The sequence below is a fragment of the Chiloscyllium plagiosum genome, chromosome 11 (genome assembly GCF_004010195.1).
Source record: "Chiloscyllium plagiosum isolate BGI_BamShark_2017 chromosome 11, ASM401019v2, whole genome shotgun sequence".
Classification (NCBI taxonomy): Eukaryota; Metazoa; Chordata; class Chondrichthyes; order Orectolobiformes; family Hemiscylliidae; genus Chiloscyllium; species Chiloscyllium plagiosum.
In genome coordinates, this window is record NC_057720.1 from 3,037,227 (window position 1) to 3,054,901 (window position 17,675).

At 46.3% G+C, this 17,675-nt stretch overlaps 1 protein-coding gene across 1 annotated transcript in view; it reads left to right on the forward strand.

Annotated features, from left to right (window-relative positions):
• The window catches only part of znhit6 (zinc finger HIT-type containing 6), a gene marked incomplete at its 5' end in the record, with an annotated part of 38,563 nt that extends 21,192 nt beyond the window's left edge, over positions 1 to 17,371 (forward strand). Inside the window, 4 exons of the mRNA XM_043700069.1 lie at positions 2,510 to 2,590; positions 3,210 to 3,290; positions 14,915 to 15,039; positions 17,141 to 17,371. Of these exons, the coding sequence (XP_043556004.1) occupies positions 2,510 to 2,590; positions 3,210 to 3,290; positions 14,915 to 15,039; positions 17,141 to 17,277 (424 nt within the window). The remainder of the gene's footprint in view (positions 1 to 2,509; positions 2,591 to 3,209; positions 3,291 to 14,914; positions 15,040 to 17,140) is intronic.
• Between the last annotated feature and the right edge of the window lie 304 nt (positions 17,372 to 17,675).

The following is a 17,675-nucleotide window of genomic DNA, read 5'->3' on the forward strand; positions in this document are numbered from 1 at the left end:
TCGAATGAGACCATGGTTTCTTCCTTGTCTATGTGTATATTTCTGATGATGTCCAAGAATTCCTGTGTTGACTGTATAGAGTGTCTGGATCCGCTGATCAGGTGTTTCAGTTTCTGCTGTAGTTCTTTAGCCAGTTTGTGTGATGGTGTCCCTGGGAGTGATACTGTGGGCCTGAGTGGGATGTCTGGTTTGTGCACTTTAGGTAGTCTATAGAACCTGGGGGTGTTGTTGCTTTCAGGTTTCATTCTCTGTAGGTCAGACCTGGTTGTCTGTCCGTTTTTTTGTAGGTTCCTCAGTGTGTTGTTTATCCTATTGGTGAGCTTTATAAAGGGATTTGGAAAACCGGGCCTTTGTTCTCTAGAGTTTGAAAGAGTGAGAGATGATCTCATTGAAACTTATAAAATAATTGAAAAAGGGATAGATGCAGGGAAGATCTGTCCCCCAGGTGGGGAGTCTAGAACCAGGGGGTTTAGATTAGAGTGGTGCTGGAAAAACACATTCCCCCTCGTCCAGGAACTCCCCACATACGTTCGAGACACCACCCATGCCCTCCACCTCCTCCAAGACTTCCGTTTCCCTGGCCCCAACGCCTCATCTTCACCATGGACATCCAATCCCTCTACACCTCCATCCGCCATGACCAGGGCCTCCAAGCCCTCCATTTTTTTCTCTCTCAACATCCCCAACAGTACCCTTCCACTTTCCTGATGAAGGGCTTTTGCCCGAAATGTCGATTTTCCTGCTCCTCGGATGCTGCCTAACCTGCTGTGCTTTTCCAGCACCACTCTGATCTAAACGCTGGTTTCCAACATCTGCAGTCCTCACTTTTGCCTCAAGCTAGGGGTGTACCAGGGGAGTGCCATTGTGGTCTGAGATGCGGAGCATGTTTGTTTTTTTTCACGCCAGGTTATTTTTGGAATTCCCTACCCCAGCTGAAAGTGGAAATTTAGTCTTTGAGCATGTTTAAAATAGAGATTGACAGATTTTTATATACCAATGACACAGTAGGAAATGGGAATAGTCGAGGGAACAAGGCATTGAAATAGAAGATCAGCCATGATTGTATTGAGTGGGAGACTGAGTGAAAGTTGAATAGAATACTCCCAAGTGCGACCTCACCAACATCCTGTAAACTGCTACATAACTTCCTAACTTCTTTATTCAGTTTGTGATTACAAATAAACCTGTTGGACTATAAGTGGTGTTGGGTGATTTCTGACTTTGTCCACCCCAATCTAACCCCAGCACCTCTACATCTTCCATGAGATCACGATGGATCATCTACCCCTTTCTCCGGTTTCCCACCAATTCCCCATTTCCCTTGATTTACTGGGAGCTCACTGCTCCCCATATCCCAGCCCTGAACGTAGCCAAGTCTGAGAACAGCCCACCAGACAGGAGCTGCAGTGAAGAGTTTTCATCTGAGGAGAAAATGCTGGAAAATCTCAGCAGGTCTGGCAGCATCTGTAAGGAGAGAAAAGAGCTGACGTTCGAGTCTCAACTGACCCTTTGTCAGAGCTGACAAAGGGTCAGTTAGACTCGAAACGTCAGCTCTTTTCTCTCCTTACAGATGTTGCCAGACCTGCTGAGATTGTCCAGCTTTTTCTCTTTTGGTTTCAGATTCCAGCATCCGCAGTAATTTGCTTTTATCAAGAGCTTTTGTCTGTTTGAGATGTGACCAGGTGCTGCACTCGCTCAATATGTTTTCTTGCAAGGAGCAAGTTGGGTTTCGTTTCAGACCCTGGAGATTCTGTGCCAGAATCAACAAATCTCACATGTCGAGTTATGTGTTTTCTTAGACTTCTATATGCAAATAACCCACTGCCCTTTTCAAAAGTTCCTGTCAGGGCAAGATTTCAGCAAGTGTCGTTGTTGAGAGGATTGATCTACAATTTCAACATCGTTGGTCAATGGAAACAGCTAAATGCAAAGTCCTTAATGGACAGCCGAATAAAATATTTATTCATTACAGAGAGATCATCATTTTAAGCTCATCAATAAATTCAACTGGGAATTCAGGTGATATTTCTTCACCTGGAGATAGGGACAGTATTGAGCTCACTCCCACAGGAGGGAGTGTTTGGGGTGACTCTTGCCAATCTGTGTGGAATGCTCTGCCCCAGAGGGCAGTGGAGGCCCAGTCTCTGGATTCATTTAAGAAGGAGTTGGATAGAGCTCTCAAAGATAGTGGAATCAAGGGTTATGGAGATAAGGCAGGAAGAGAATACTGATTAGGAATGATCAGCCATGATCATATTGAATGGCGGTGCAGGCTCGAAGGGCTGAATGGCCTACTCCTGCACCAATTGTCTATTGTGTCAGTTGAGAGCTGGATCAATACACGAGGGAGAAAGGAATTGAAGGATCTGGTGTTTAGCTGAAAGGTGGGAGGACATCCAGCATGACTCAGTTGGGCCGAATGGCATGTTTCTATCCTGAAATATTCCACGTCAGAGCAGGGTAAGTGCTTCGGAAACTGAAGATTCATTTCTATTTCTTTCTTTTTCAGGGTGCCGAGCATCAAGACCTTGCAAGAGGTACTGAGAAAGTACGTTGACCCGGTAGAGGCTGACCCAGTCATCAGACAGAAGTATGTCCACAGCTTTGCTAAACGTTGTTCTTGAAGCTGAGACATTGCAGCTTTTTCCTATTCTGATCCGGAACGGTACGGTGCTGCCTTCTTACATTTCAGGAGATTCTTGTTCAAGTCCACATGCTGCTGGTGGGCTTCAGGAGATAGAATCTGATTTTAATTTTGCATTATTTGTGTTTAAATAGATACAAGTGTGGGGCATTAATGACAGTTTGCCTTCAGCATGACTATGTGGCACACACGTAAAGCATCAAACTCAGGATTTGAACGTTAAACTTTCTAATACGGTCAGGGCCCATGGGAACATAGTAATGGGAGGAGGCCATTCAGCCTCTTAAGCCTGTACGCCAACCAATGAGATCATGGCTAATCTGTGGCCAAACTCCATATACCTGTTTTTGACCCATAGCCCTTAATATCTTTGCTTCACAAAAATTATCCATCTGAATTTAAAATTAACAACTGATCCAGCACCCTCTCTTCTCTCTCTCACATGCTCGCTGTCCTGCTCGCGCACTTTCTCCACAGAGGCTGCCTGAGCTTCATGGTATTTTTTTGTGATTTTCCAGTACTCAGTGCCTGATGCTGGGTTCCTGCCCTCTGTTGTATTTTACAGGCTGAAGGTTTATACGATGGTTTCTCTCAGTGAATTAAGAATCTTGATGAAGGTGGAGAATCGGAAACATAACTCTGTCCGGTAAGAGCAGAACAGACCATTGACTGGTTGGATTTTACTGACACACAGTCACAGAATGGTTACATAGAACATTACAGCGCAGTACAGGCCCTTCGGCCCTCAAAGTTGCGCCCACCTATGAAACCAATCTGAAGCCCATCTAATCTACACTATTCCATTCTCCTTGTTATGTTTATCCAATGCCCATTTAAATGCCCTTAAAGTTGGCAAGTCTATGACTGTTACAGGCAGTGCATTCCACACCCCTACTACTCTCTGAGTAAAGAAGCTATCCCTGATGTCTGTCCTATATCTATCACCCCTCAATTTAAAGCTATGGCCCCTCGTGCGAGCTATCACCATCCAAGGAAAAACGCTCTCACTGTCCACTCTATCTAATCCTCTGATGATCTTATATGTCTCTATTAAGTCATCTCTTACCCTTATTCTCGCTAACGAAAACAGCCACAAGTCCCTCAGCCTTTCCTCATAAGACCATCCCTCCATGCCAGGTAACATCCTAGTAAATCTCTTCTGCACCTTTCCAATGCTCCCATATCCTTCTTTTAATGCGGTGACCAGAACTGTATGCAATACTGTACAGCTGATGGCCATTCAGACTGTGACTCCATACTAGCTCTCTGCACAAACACCTCCACTGGTCTCACTCCTCTGCCATTTCCCAGCGCACTGCAATTGTTTTTATTTCAGATCAGTGGAACCTGTGTCTGAATCAACCTCCAGACCCCCTCCCCATGTCTACCCTTATCTCCCTACCCGTGTCTATCCTCAGCACCCTGCCCATGTCTACCCTCAGCACCCTCCCCATGTCTACCCTTAGCACCCTCCCCATATCTACCCTCAGCACCCTCCCCATGTCTACCCTCAGCTCCCACCCCATGTCTACCCTCAGCACACTCCCCATGTCTACCCTCAGCTCCCTCCCCATATCTATCCTCATCTTCCTCCCCATGTCTACCCTCAGTTCCCTCCCCGTGTCTGCTATCAGCTCCCTCCCCGTGTCTACCCTCAGTTCCCTCCCCGTGTCTGCTATCAGCTCCCTCCCCGTGTCTACCCTCAGTTCCCTCCCCGTGTCTGCTATCAGCTCCCTCCCCGTGTCTACCCTCAGCTCCCTCCCCGTGTCTGCCATTGGCGCAGGCAGGTGTTCACATTGAGTAAGGTGTCCCTGGCGAATCTTCGTCATTTGTGACACTGAATCGGGCCATTTGCCGACAGAGTCTATCCCAATCCCTTATTTAATCCAGAACCCTCCAACTTTATTTCCTTCAAGCGTCCCTCCCTTGTGCTGAAACCTTGCCTGGATGGGGGCAGTTCCAACAACACTCAAGAAGCTTGACACCATCCAGCACAAAGCAACCGTTTGATTGGCACCACATCCACTCCCTCCACCACCGATGCTCAGTGACTGCAGTGTGTACCATCTACAAGATGCACTGCAGAAACTCACTAAAGATCCTCAGACAACACCTTCCAAACCCACAACCACTTCCATCTAGAAAGACAAGGGCAGCAGATACATGGGAACACCACCCCCTGCACATTCCCCTCCAAGCCACTCACCATCCTGACATGGAAATATATCGCCATTCCTTCACTGTCACTGGGTCAAAATCCTGGAATTCCATCCCTGAGGGCATTGTGGGGCTACCATGGACTGCAGCGGTTTCAGAAGGCAGCTCTCCCCCACCTTCTCAAGGGGCAACTAGTGACGGGCAATAAATGCTGGGCCCAGCCAGTGTCACCCACGTTCCACAAAATGAATAAACAAATAAATAAATCAAGGTGTTTAAAATCCCCATAGAGTCAATCAGGAGAGATTGTTTCCAGGGGCAGGAGGGTGAGGGAGCAGAGGGAGACAGATTCAAGGGAATCGGGGAAAAGCCCCAGACGGGGAGGTGAGGGGGATTGTTTTACATAGTGAGTTGTTGGGATCTGGAAGGTGCTGCCTGAAAGGGCGGTGGGAACAGATTCAGTCGGAACTTTCACACAGGAACCAGAGGATACAGGGATTGGAGACTTTCACAGTGCGGTTAGGTTGGGGTGTTGGAGGTTGAACAGATGTTTTACTGAGCAAGCACAGGTACAATGGAAGGAAAGGCCTCTTTTACATCCAGATGATTCTACAAATGAATCATCGAGCTAACGGAGGCTTTGGGAATGCTGTGTGTAACATGGTTGAGATGTTGTCCTTGTGGGTCAGGGCCAAGTGTGGATTTCAATGAGAGCGACTTACCCTTGAGCCAAAGAGACAAACCCTGAAGCCCTCCCTGGGGGTCTGTGGGAGGTGGTCCCTGCCATGACATAAACTGCATTTCGTTTTGTGTTGGTGCTGCTGGGATTCTGTTAGAACATTCAGGAGGTTATGGTGGGAAATGGGCAAGAGGTATCACCTCATCCACAGCGTGGGGCTCCAGCAGAGCTCAGCGTAGGGCTCCAGCAGAGCTCAGCACGGGGCTCCAGCAGAGCTCAGCGTGGGGCACCAGCAGAGCTCAGCGTGGGGCTCCAGCAGAGCTCAGCGTGGGGCTCCAGCAAAGCTCAGCGTGGGGCTCCAGCAAAGCTCAGCGTGGGGCACCAGCAGAGCTCAGCGTGGGGCTCCAGCAAAGCTCAGCACGAGGCTCCAGCAGAGCTCATCTCAAATCACATTCTCACTCCAGCAGCTCCCGTACATTAATCCACACGGGGCATAGGCTAAGCAGCAGGAGATAGTGCTGGGTCAGTGAGAATTGGGACTGACTGGGTACAGCACTACACTCTGATTTGAGCTCAGAGTCCAGACACATGGAGGGTCAGTGCTGAAGGAGTGTCGCACTGTCAGAGGGTCAGTACTGAGAGAGTGCCCCACTGTCAGAGGGTCAGTACTGAGGGAGTGCTGCACTGTCAGAGGGTCAGTGCTGAGGGAGTGCGGCACTGTTAAAGGGTCAGTACTGAGGGACTGCCGCACTGTCAGAAGATCAGTGCTGAGGCACTGCTGCACTGTCAGAGGGTCAGTACTGAGGGACTGCTGCACTCTCAGAAGGTCATTGCTGAGGGAGTGCTGCACTGTCAGAGGGTCAGTACTGAGGGAGTGCCCCACTGTCAGAGGGTCAGTACTGAGGGAATGCTGCCCTGTCAGAGGCTCAGTACTGAGGGAGTGCTGCCCTGTCAGAGGGTCAGTACTGAGGGAATGCTGCCCTGTCAGAGGGTCAGTATTGAGGGAGTGCCGCACTGTCAGAGGGTCAGTACTGAGGGAGTGCCGCACTGTCAGAGGATCTGTACCCAGTTTCTGGTTGAAGTCCATTTTGCAGGTTGCTGTATCTTGTAATCTCAGGCAGTTCCCTCCAGCATCTCTACAACCTGTTAACATTTCGTTGCCTACCACTTTAACAATCGTTTCCATTTTCTAAAGAACCAGAGCTTCCCTTGGTGTGAGCCGTTGACTGTTTGTGGGCTCGGAGACTGTGACTTGAAATCCATTAGCAGTTAGTCCTCGGACCTTTGTCAGTTTCATTCCCACCAGCTGGAGCTGCAGCCTTGGCACCAACAGAGGTCACCAGTGAGCCACAAAGCCGAGTCCCTTCACCTTACCTGGTCTTGCTGTGTTAATGATCAGGAACCTCTATTTTCCTTAAAGACAGTTTGTTGAAAGGGTGGAGCAGGTTATCTTCATGAAATACCTTAATCGACCACTCCAAAGTGAGCACTTTTTTCATGTTCTGCTTATGACTGAACTGGATGTGGAGCTGAATTTGCAGACTTTCTCAAATTTCTGAGGATTCTCCCAGATTCATATTCCAGATATGGGATTCAATCTGAGATCTTGGATTTAAAACTGTTGGGAAAAGATGGAGAGAGAAGGGGAAGATATTTCTCCCACTCAGAGTTGCTCTGAAACTGTAACAGAAAGTGAGTGTTGGGTAGCTCTCTTTCACTGAGATATCATCAACTTGATGGAGTGAATGGCCTCTTCTCATGTGATCCTATGGAAGCAAAAGAATCAATGTATTTAAAATGGTTGTTAGATTCTTGATGCTGCTATGATCTCATTTACTGGTAGAGGTATTCCAGCTGAGTTGTGGTAATGTCTTTGGGCAAGTAATCCAGAGAGCCTGGATAAATTTTTGGGGACTTGGGTTCAAAATTGAAGATAAATTACTTTGAATAAATGTGGAATTGTGATTCAATGGTGATAAATCTCCCCTGGTTCACTAATGTCCTTCAGAGAAGGAAATCTGCTGTCCTTACCTGGCCTGGCCTACATGTGACTCCAAACCCACAGCGATGTGGTAGACTCTGAACTGGCTGATCAAGCTGCTCCATTGTAAGGTCGTTCGGGGGGTGGGGACAGGGAGCTGTTTATTTCCCAAGCTGTGGATCTGACCATCCCAGTTGCAGACCGTCTTGTGGCAGAGTCAGTCGAAGTGAGGCTGGAAAAGCACAGCAGGTCAGACAGCACCCGAGGGGCAGGGAAGTCACCGTTTTGGGCAGGGTGCTGTCTGATCTGTGTGTCATAACAACACATCCCCCAGAAGATTAAAGGAGTGAAAGTTGTTTTCTGCTGGTGCACAGGAAGATCCCACAGGCAGTGGTGTGACAATGAGCACCTTGGCTTTTAGCTGTTGGCTCCCGGGATGAGGAATTGGTCTGGAGCTTCGGAAGTGAAGGGAAATGGGTGGTATCGATGGTTGTGGGGGAAGAGGGGAGATGGTGGGGAGGAGGGGAGAAGATGGGGGGGTGGGGGAAGGAGAAATGGTAGGGGGAGGGGTGAGGGTGGTGCTGAAGGGGGAATATGTGCAGTTTTCATAAACATTTTTCATTCTTTTAATTCACGGGACGTGGGTGTCACTGGCTAGGCCAGCATTTATTGCCCATCCCTAATTGCCCCAGAGGGCAGTTGATAGTCAACCCCATTGCTGTGGGTCTGGAGTCACATGTAGGCCAGACCAGGTAAGGATTGCAGTTTCCTTCCCTGAAAGACATTAGTGAACCAGATGGATATTCTCAGGAATGGATTCATAATAATGTTAGATTCTTAATTCCAGATTTTTATTAAATTCAAATTCCACCATCGACAGTGACAAGGTTTGAACCCAGGTCCCCAGAACATTACCTGGGTCTCGGGATTAACAGCCCTGTGATAATACCACTCGGCCATCGCCCTCTCTCAAAGTGAGGTTGGTGACAGCTCTGTCAGTCCGTGTGAGGGGGGGAAGCACTGCAGTTTTGCAGGGTCCTGTCTTCACCTCACCTCAGCTCTGATGAAGAGCCACTCAGAACCGAAACGTTAGCTTGCTGTCTCTCCGTGGATGCTGCCTGACCCGCTGTGGTCTCTAGCATTTGTTGTTTCCAGTCCTCCGTGTTCCTCCCTGATTTCTGCAGAGCTTTGTTCATTCCCTGTCCCGCCCAGCAGGGGCTGCCAGCGAGCTGTCAGCAAGGTGCAGTGTCCGGGTACATTAAAGGCAGACCCTTGGTTTGCTGTCTCAGTGCGCACTGAGATTTCTCAATGACCCTGAGATCACAGCTGTTGGATTTGTTATTTGATCCTGGTCATCAAAGGAAGAGGTGTTTTTTTTAAATGGGAGGCACAGACCTTTGAGAATAACTCGTGGATTTTAGGAAACTTTTTACTGCATTTTTCATTATTACAGCAGAGACATTTAACTAACGTTGAAATACTGGCCTTTAGTGTGATCAAACATCAGTTTGAAGGAGCGTTTGTCATGCGTCATTTGACACTGAGCTACAGAGGTTTGATTGTAGGGGTTAGTTTGAAGGAGTTTCTCAAAGATGGGGGTAAGACGGATTTAGAGAGGGGATTTAGGAGCTTAGGCCCCACGCAGGTGACTAATGGTAATCACAACTGGGGATGGGCAAGAGACGAAGAATTGAGGGAATGTTGGCAAGGATGGGGGAGCTGGAGGAAATTCCAGAGGTAGAGAGCGGTGTAATGTCAACAATTACGAGGGTTTCTATCGGAACAGGACCAGGCCAGGTAACCACAGGCAGGATGTTCCCAATGACTCCGGGATTCCGGAATTGGAGGGGTCATGGTCTAAGGATAAGGGGTAGGCCATTTCAAACTGAGATGGGGAGAAATGTCTTCACCCAGAGAGTGGGGAGCCTGTGGAACTCTGCCACAGAAACCAATTGAGGTCAAAACATTGGATGTTTTCCTGAAGGAGATAAATTCTTAGGGTTAAAGAGATCAAAGGATATGGGGGAGAACATGGGAACATGGGACTGAGTTGGATGAGCAGCCATGATGATATTGAATGGCCTCCTCCTGTCCCTGTTTGAATTATATTGAAATTGTAGTAAACCAGCGCAGATATTGCACTGGGGATAAAGCAGGAATGTGCATAATGTACATATGAACATCACAGAGACGGGAAAACCAGTTTCTCATTAGTAATGGCAGTTTTAAACAAACAAGATGAGAGTAAACCGGTTGATGTGGTGTATATGGATTTCAGCAAGGCATTCGATAAGGTTCCCCACAGTAGGCTATTGTACAAAATACGGAGGAATGGGATTGTGGGAGATATAGCAGTTTGATCAGTAGTTGACTTGCTGAAAGAAAACAGAGGGTGGTGGTTGATGGGAAATGTTCATCCTGGAGTCCAGTTATTAGTGGTGTACCGCAAGGGTTGGTGTTGGGTCCACTGCTGTTCGTCATTTTTATAAACGACCTTGATGAGGGCGTAGGAGGGTGGGTTAGTAAATTTGCAGATGACACTAAGGTAGGTGGAGTTGTGGATAGTGACGAAGGACGTTATCGGTTACAGAGAGACATAGATAAGCTGCAGAGCTGGGCTGAGAGGTGGCAAATGGAGTTTAATGCGGACAAGTGTGAGGTGATTCACTTTGGTCGGAGTAACCGGAATGCAAAGTACTGGGCTAATGGTAAGATTCTTGGTAGTGTAGATGAGCAGAGAGATCTCGGTGTCCAGGTACACAGATCCTTGAAAGTTGCCACCCAGTTTAATAGGGTTGTTAAGAAGGCATACAGTGTTTTAGCTTTTACTAATAGAGGGATTGAGTTCCAGAACCATGAGGTAATACTACAGCTGTATAAAACCCTAGTGCGGCCGCACTTGGAGTATTGTGTACAGTTCTGGTCACCGCATTATAAGAAGGATGTAGAAGCTTTGGAAAGGGTGCAGAGGAGATTTACTAAGATGTTGCCTGGTATGGAGGGAAGGTCTTATGTGGAAAGGCTGAGGGACTTGAGGCTGTTTTCGTTAGAGAGAAGAAGATTGAGAGGTGACTTAATAGAGACATATAAGATACTCAGAGGGTTAGATAGGGTGGACAGGGAGAGCCTTTTTCCAAGTATGGTGACGGCATAGCTTTAAATTGAGTGGTGATAGATAGAGGACAGATGTCAGAGGTAGTTTCTTTACTCAGAGAGTAGTAAGGGTATGGAATGCTTTGCCTGCAACAGTAGTAGATTCGCCAACTTTAAGTACATTTAAGTTTAGATTAGATTACATTACAGTGTGGAAACAGGCCCTTCGGCCCAACAAGTCCACACCGACCCGCAGAAGCGAAACCCACCCATACCCCTACACTTACCCCTTACCTAACACTACGGGCAATTTAGTATGGCCAATTCACCTGACCCTGCACATCTTTGGACTGTGGGAGGAAACCGGAGCACCCGGAGGAAACCCACGCAGACACGGGGAGAACGTGCAAACTCCACACAGTCAGTCGCCTGAGGCGGGAATTGAACCCGGGTCTCTGGCGCTGTGAGGCAGCAGTGCTAACCACTGTGCCACCGTGCCGCCCACTTTGAATGGCTTGCCAGGTCAATTCAGAAGGCATTGGACAAGTTGTCATTGGACAAGCATATGGACGTACGTGGAATAGTGTAGGTTAGATGGGCTTCAGATTGGTATGACAGGTCGGCGCAACATCGAGGGCCGAAGGCCTGTACTGCACTGTAATGTTCTATGTTCTAAAAGTGGGTAAGGAGGTGTAGGTCATTTGGCCCATTGTGCTAGCCCCATCTTCAGTAAGGTCCTGGGTCGATTGGATTGTGATCTCAATGCCATATTCCAATTTGTTGCCCTGTCAATTGGAAATCTTGAATGAGTCAACCTTGAATGTGCTGAATGACCCTCCATGGCTCTCTGGGGAAGAGAGTTCCACAGCCTCACTCCCAATGCAGCATTTCCCCTTCCTGCTCCTTCCAGCAATCCCTCCAGGTAACTGAGATCCTGGAATCCCCTACTCGCAGCACATGGACTGCCGCGGTTCAAGAAGGCAGCTCACCCCCACCTTTTCAAGGGGCAACTAGGGACGGGCAGTAAATGCTGGGCCCAGCCAGTGACACCCACATCCCATGAACAAAATTTTAAACCACCTTGGGATCTCCTGAGTGTGGTAGACAAACCAGGGCCAGTAAAGTGGAGGGAATATTCTGGGGAATTTCCTCTCGAATCTCGTCCTAGATTCCGTGTTTAATCCAGTGAGACCTGTCTGACCCCCTGCTAAGGTGCTCTGTCTCGCTCAGATTCCGGAATTGGGGAATCTGTAGGCAGCACATTCCAAAGCTGCATTTCATTTTGTTAATGTTTCAATGTTTGTGAATACTGACCTGCCTGATCCACAGATCCTATTGCCATATCCGTTTCGCAGACTTTGTGATTACATTTGGTTTCCTTCCCTCTTTTTTTTTCTTGAATAGAAAAAATGTCAGTCTGTGCATTTTTGTTTGATGAGTAAAGTGTGCCTTCAAGTTAGCATTCTCAATGTTGGTGACCTCATGAGTATGAAAGCGTTAGTCATTGCTTTCTGAGAATGTTATTTATCTAAATCACAGCTTCCAATTATCAGTGCAAGCCTATACAGAGCAGGAGATTTTAAAAACTGATCAGTGGAAACTGTACACCTTCTAAACTTCCTCAAATTGAGATAAGATGACAGTTGTTTCCATTCCTTTAGAGTGTGGTCTGTCAGCTTCCATGACTATAGGTCTTTTTACAGAATCCTTTATCATGTGTATCATTATACTCAGCAAATGGAACACCAGGAAACATTTTCTTCCTGATCAGTGATCCCACCTTGCTGATTGCCTGGCGTTCTGCACAGTAGGCTTATGGAAAATTGTTGTGTATTTGGGTAATCTCCAAAGTTCAGTGTTGAATGCATTTTAATTTGGAATTCGAATGATGGGGTAACAATGACCTAATGGTAGTATCACTAGACTATTAATCTGTAGAGTCTAGATTAGAGTGGTGCTGGAAAAGCCAGGAATGAAACACACTTATTAAACTCTGCCATTAGCCTGGAGAGATCTTTTGAGGGGGTCTTTGGACCCCCTCAAAGCAGGCCAGGCAGCATCCGAGGAGCAGGAAAATCGACATTTTGGGCAAAAGCCTTTCATCACCAGGGTGGAGAGATAAATAGGTGAGGGTGGGGAGAAAGTAGCAAAGAGTACAATAGGTGAATGGGGGTGGGGATGGAGGTGATAGGTCAGAGAGAGGAGGATGGAGCAGATAGGTGGGAAGGAGGATTGACAGGGTAGGACAGGTCATGAGGATGGTGCTGAACTGGAAGGTTCTGTAGAGCCAGTTAGTTATGGGGATCCAGCTTCAAACCCCACCAGGGCAGATGATGGAATTTGAATTCAATAAAAATCTGAACTTCAACAGGTGATGAAACCGTAGTCAATTGTTGCGGCAATCCATCACTAATGTCCTTTAGGGAAGGGACCAGTCATTTGGTCTAGATGACTCCAGAACCAGAGCAATGTTTTTTCAACTCTTAACTGCCCCAGGACTCTGTCCCTAAGAGCTTTGTGGGTCAATCCACAGCACATGGTCTGCAGCGGTTCAAGAAGGCAGCTCACCCCCACCTTCTCAAGGGGCAACTAAGGATGGACACAACTCCATGATTTTTTTAAAATTTCAAGGCCATATATTGCTAGGGGAATCAGTCCAGATAGGCTGGAGAAATAAGGGGTCAATTGTCCAAAGACCCCCTCAAAAGATCTCTCCAGGCTAATGGCAGAGTTTAATAAGTGTGTTTCATTCCTGAAGCTTAACTTGTATTGAACCTTGGTAAGTTAGCACTCACAAAGCTGTGCATGTTCTCACCTTCAAACTGAAATCAGGTTATGGTGATGCTGGGGCTGGCTTTGAATAGATTTTTGAGGATCGTTCCAGAGGCTATAATGATCAGGAAAGATTGAACAGTCTCTGGCGGAGATTGACGGATGACTTGACAGAGATTTTAAGATCAAAATGTGCCTGCTTGTGCGGGAAAACTTTTTAAAAGATGTGAAGTAAAATATAAGATGCTGTAATAATAAATTGAGTGAGAAATTGAGAGGATGCAGAGTGTGAGATACATACTACCACAGAGAGTGGTTGAAGAGAATCATATTCAGGCATTTAACTGGAAACCTGATAAACAAATGTGGGAATAAGTTGCAGAAGGCTCGTGTAAGGGGAAGGGGAGTGGGAAGAGATGTATGTGAGCATCAACACCAGTCTTGACCAGTTGGGTCAAATGGCCTGTTTTCTGTGCTGTAGACTCTATGTAACTGGCAGAGTTTTCAGAATTTATGCTTGGCTATTGTGCCTCCTGCTGGTTAAATAATACAATTGCACCGTGACTGTTGACATAGCGAGTTTGAATGGAAATGTTGGCAAGCAGTTTATCATCTGAAGTATTTAACAGTAAGGTGTATCCATGATTCACGATAACAGAAGTTAAAGTTTATCAACAGGAATTCCACATTCCAGGCTTCATCCGTTGCTTTTCAGTCACTGAGTCAGAATAACGTGTTCAATTCCCACTCTCGAAAACTGGGAGTAGAATTTTGGCAGACGGTTTAAGGCATTTTCCAGGGAGGGCTGTCCTGCCAAATGTTCTGTCTTTAAAAGTCTTGGTATTCCTGGGGTGATCACAGGATAATGGCTTTATTATAGAATCCCTACAGTGTGGAAACAGGCCCTTCGGCCCAACAAATCCACACCAACTCTCCGAGGAGTAACCCACCCAGACCCATTTCCATACCCTACATTCACCCCTGACTAATGCACCGAACCTATACATCCCTGAGCAACTTAGTGTGGCCAATTCACCTGATCTGCACATCTTTTGTTTGTGGGAGGAAACCCACACAGACACGGGGAGAATGTACAAACTCCACACAGACAGTCGCCTGAGGCTGGAATCGAACCTGGGTCCCTGGCACTGTGAAGCAACAATGCTAACCACTGCGCCACCCATTATTGCACAAGAAGTCATAAAACACAGGAGCAGGAATAGGCCATTCAACCCATCAAGTCTGTTCCACCATTCAGTGAGATTGTGGCTGATCTGATCATCCTCAAATCCACTTTCCTGCCTTTTTTCACTAAAGGTGTGGACCAGTAATTCATGGATCACGACTTTAAACCCCACTAGGTCACTTCAAGAAATTGAATTCTGTGTTTCTTACAAATCTATAAACTGGTATTGGTATACATGACCATTAAGCTACATAGTTATAAAAAATAATCCCATCCTGTGAGTGAATAATGTAAAAGGTTTTTGTACATAATGCCTTAATCTGTAAGAAGGGTTTCTGTTTCAGAAATTACAATATACTTTTGCAATTATATCATTAAGTAACTGGAAACTTTATTTTTCAGATATTATGAGCTGAATTCAACTCAAAGTCTTATTGAAAACCTGAGCCACAAAACGGTTATTGAGTATCCTACATTACACGTAGTTTTGAAAATGAATTCTCCAGAATACAGGTTACTCAGTGATGGTAAGTTGGCTCAATTTAACATTTCTCCATAAACATAATGCCACATTATAGCAGAGAGTTGTGCATGGTATGTGATCTAAAATGAATGGTCCAGATTTAAATAGAGTGCTGGGTGAGACAGTTCTGAAGAAGAAAGTCATTGGACTCTAACTGTTAATTGTTTCTCTCTCCCTAGATATTGCTGGACCAGCTGAGTTTCTCCAGCCATTAATAGTTTTATTTCAGCAAGTGGGAGAGCTAGAGATCTTGAGGAGTTAGTGGGAGGGGGGAGTAACCTGACTAACTGAGAAGGATGTTTAAAAACAATCATGAGGTGCTTAGCTTTCGAAATGAAAGGTGTAAAGTACTAAAGCTGGGATGGAATACTGAAACTTCATCATTCCCCCCCCCCCACCCCGTTGGACCCTCGCTGGAGGGTTGAGTCCAATCCTGAGTCCCGTGCTTCAGAAAGATGTCGGGGTGAGGAGAGGGAGCTGAGGAGATTTACTGGAATGGGGACTGGGATGAGGAACTTTAGTGAATGTGGAGAGCCGGAGAAGCTGGGATTGGTCTCCTTAGAGCAGGAAAGGTTCCATGGGGGTTTAATCGAGATATTTAAAACCTAGAAAGATTTTGACAGATTAAACAGAAGTTCCCAATGGCAAGACGATTGATAAAAGAATGAGAGGAGTATTTTTGGAGAATGAATATGATCTGGAATGTGCTGTCTGAATGAGCAGGTTCAATAATAACCTACGAAAGCTTTTCACTGTGCCTCGGTACACGTGACAGTAAATTCAATGCAATTCAATTGGAAAGGGAATTGGAATAGTGTAACAGGACTGTGGGGAAAGTGGATTAGGGTCGATCATGCAGCTTCTCAAATAGTTTCTTTTCTACTTTTATCACTTCCATGAAATGTCAGGGTGTGGAGGGGCCGGTGTTAGACTGGGATGGACAAGGTCAGAAGTTACATGACACCGGGTTATAGTCCATCAGGTTTTACTAGAAATCACAAGCTTTCAGAGCGCTGCCCCTTCATCAGTCACCAGCACTTCACCTGACAAAGGGCCAGCGCTCCAAAAGCTTGTGATTTCAAATAACCCTGTTGGACTATAACCTGGTGTCAGGAGTCTTCTGACTCTGAAATGTATTTATACTTTGGTACTTTCTGGTCCCAATGTACCCTTAATTTTTTCATTTGGGAGTGTGTGGGCAACGCTGTCTGGACCGAAGTTTATTGCCCGTCCCCAGTTACCCCGGAGAAGGTGTTGGGGCGCTCCTTCTCCTGACTTTCTCAAATTTAACCTGCTCCAAAGTGCCAGCGAGTTGTACTTTGAGCATGGTCACCATTTTGCACGTAGAAGACCAGCCCAAATAAAAGAAAATTGCCAAGTTATCTGGGTGACCTGCTTCGCTGGTGGCTGTTTAAAACCCAGCAGAAACCTCAGCTCCTGCAACATAAATGTCTACATTCACCAGAAGTCACAGGCAGTATCTCTAGGATATATCCAGTGAGATGGTGGTACAGTGGTCATGTCACTGGGCTAGTAATCAAGGGGCAGAGCTAAATGGCCTGGGTCACAGACTCAAATCCCATAATGGGAACTGGGAGCATTCATCTTCAGATCATAAAATCTGAGATGGAAGCTCCTCTCCGTGACTGTATCAAAAACCCATCTGGTTAACTGAAATCTTTAGGGAAGGAAATCTGCCCCCCCTTACCCGGTTTGGATTACATGTGACTCCAGACCCACAGCAATGTGCCCAGAGAGCCACTCAGTTTAAGGGCAATTAAGGATGGGCGGCATTTACCAGCCTTGCCCGTGGCACCCACTTCCCTCAGAAGGGAACTTAGCTGAACCTTCAACAACACGGCACTCCCTCAGCACCACCTGTATTTGTGTGGTACTTTTGATATAATAAAGTTTTGCATGGTGCTTCACAGGAACAAGTTATCAAACAAAGTGACACATAAGTGATATGTGTCCTGAGCCAGTGTTTGAATCTAAATGTTGCTTATTATCTGCTTTGCTTGATGTCAGCAGCCTCTCGCTGTATATCAGTGTCACTCTGAGGCTTACCTTGTGTATTTTTCTACTCCCCACGTCACATATCAAAGTGGATTCCAATGAAGATGCCCAGAACAGTACAGACCCCTCCTCCGAGAGTTCACTGGAGGAAGGAGAGATCAAAGACAACTCCGAAACAAATCTCACTCTGAATTCACGTTGTGATCGTGAGGACCTTCCTGTTTGAGTAAGACTGTTGCTTGGTGTCACTTTCAGTACTTATTGATCCCAGAGTTGTATTTGTACTTTAACTAATTTCTTAATTAAATTTGTTAACTATTTATCTTGCATTTCTTTATTACCTTCCCACCCTTGAAGTGTACATTTTTGTATTGCCTCAACGAAAACCAGTCCCGAGGTTTAGATTTGATTTTATTGTCAGGTGTGCCCCAGGACAGGAGTCCAGTGAAAAGTGTATAATGTCAGCAACACAAGGTGCCACCTTGTACCCAGGTACACAATCTGAAGAACAAGGTAGAAGGAACAAAGTCAATACACATTGCAGACCTTCTTAGTTTTAAGTAAAAAATAAAGAAATAAAGCTGAAAGTTCAAACATTACAGTCTTTCTCTTCAGTTCTTCCCT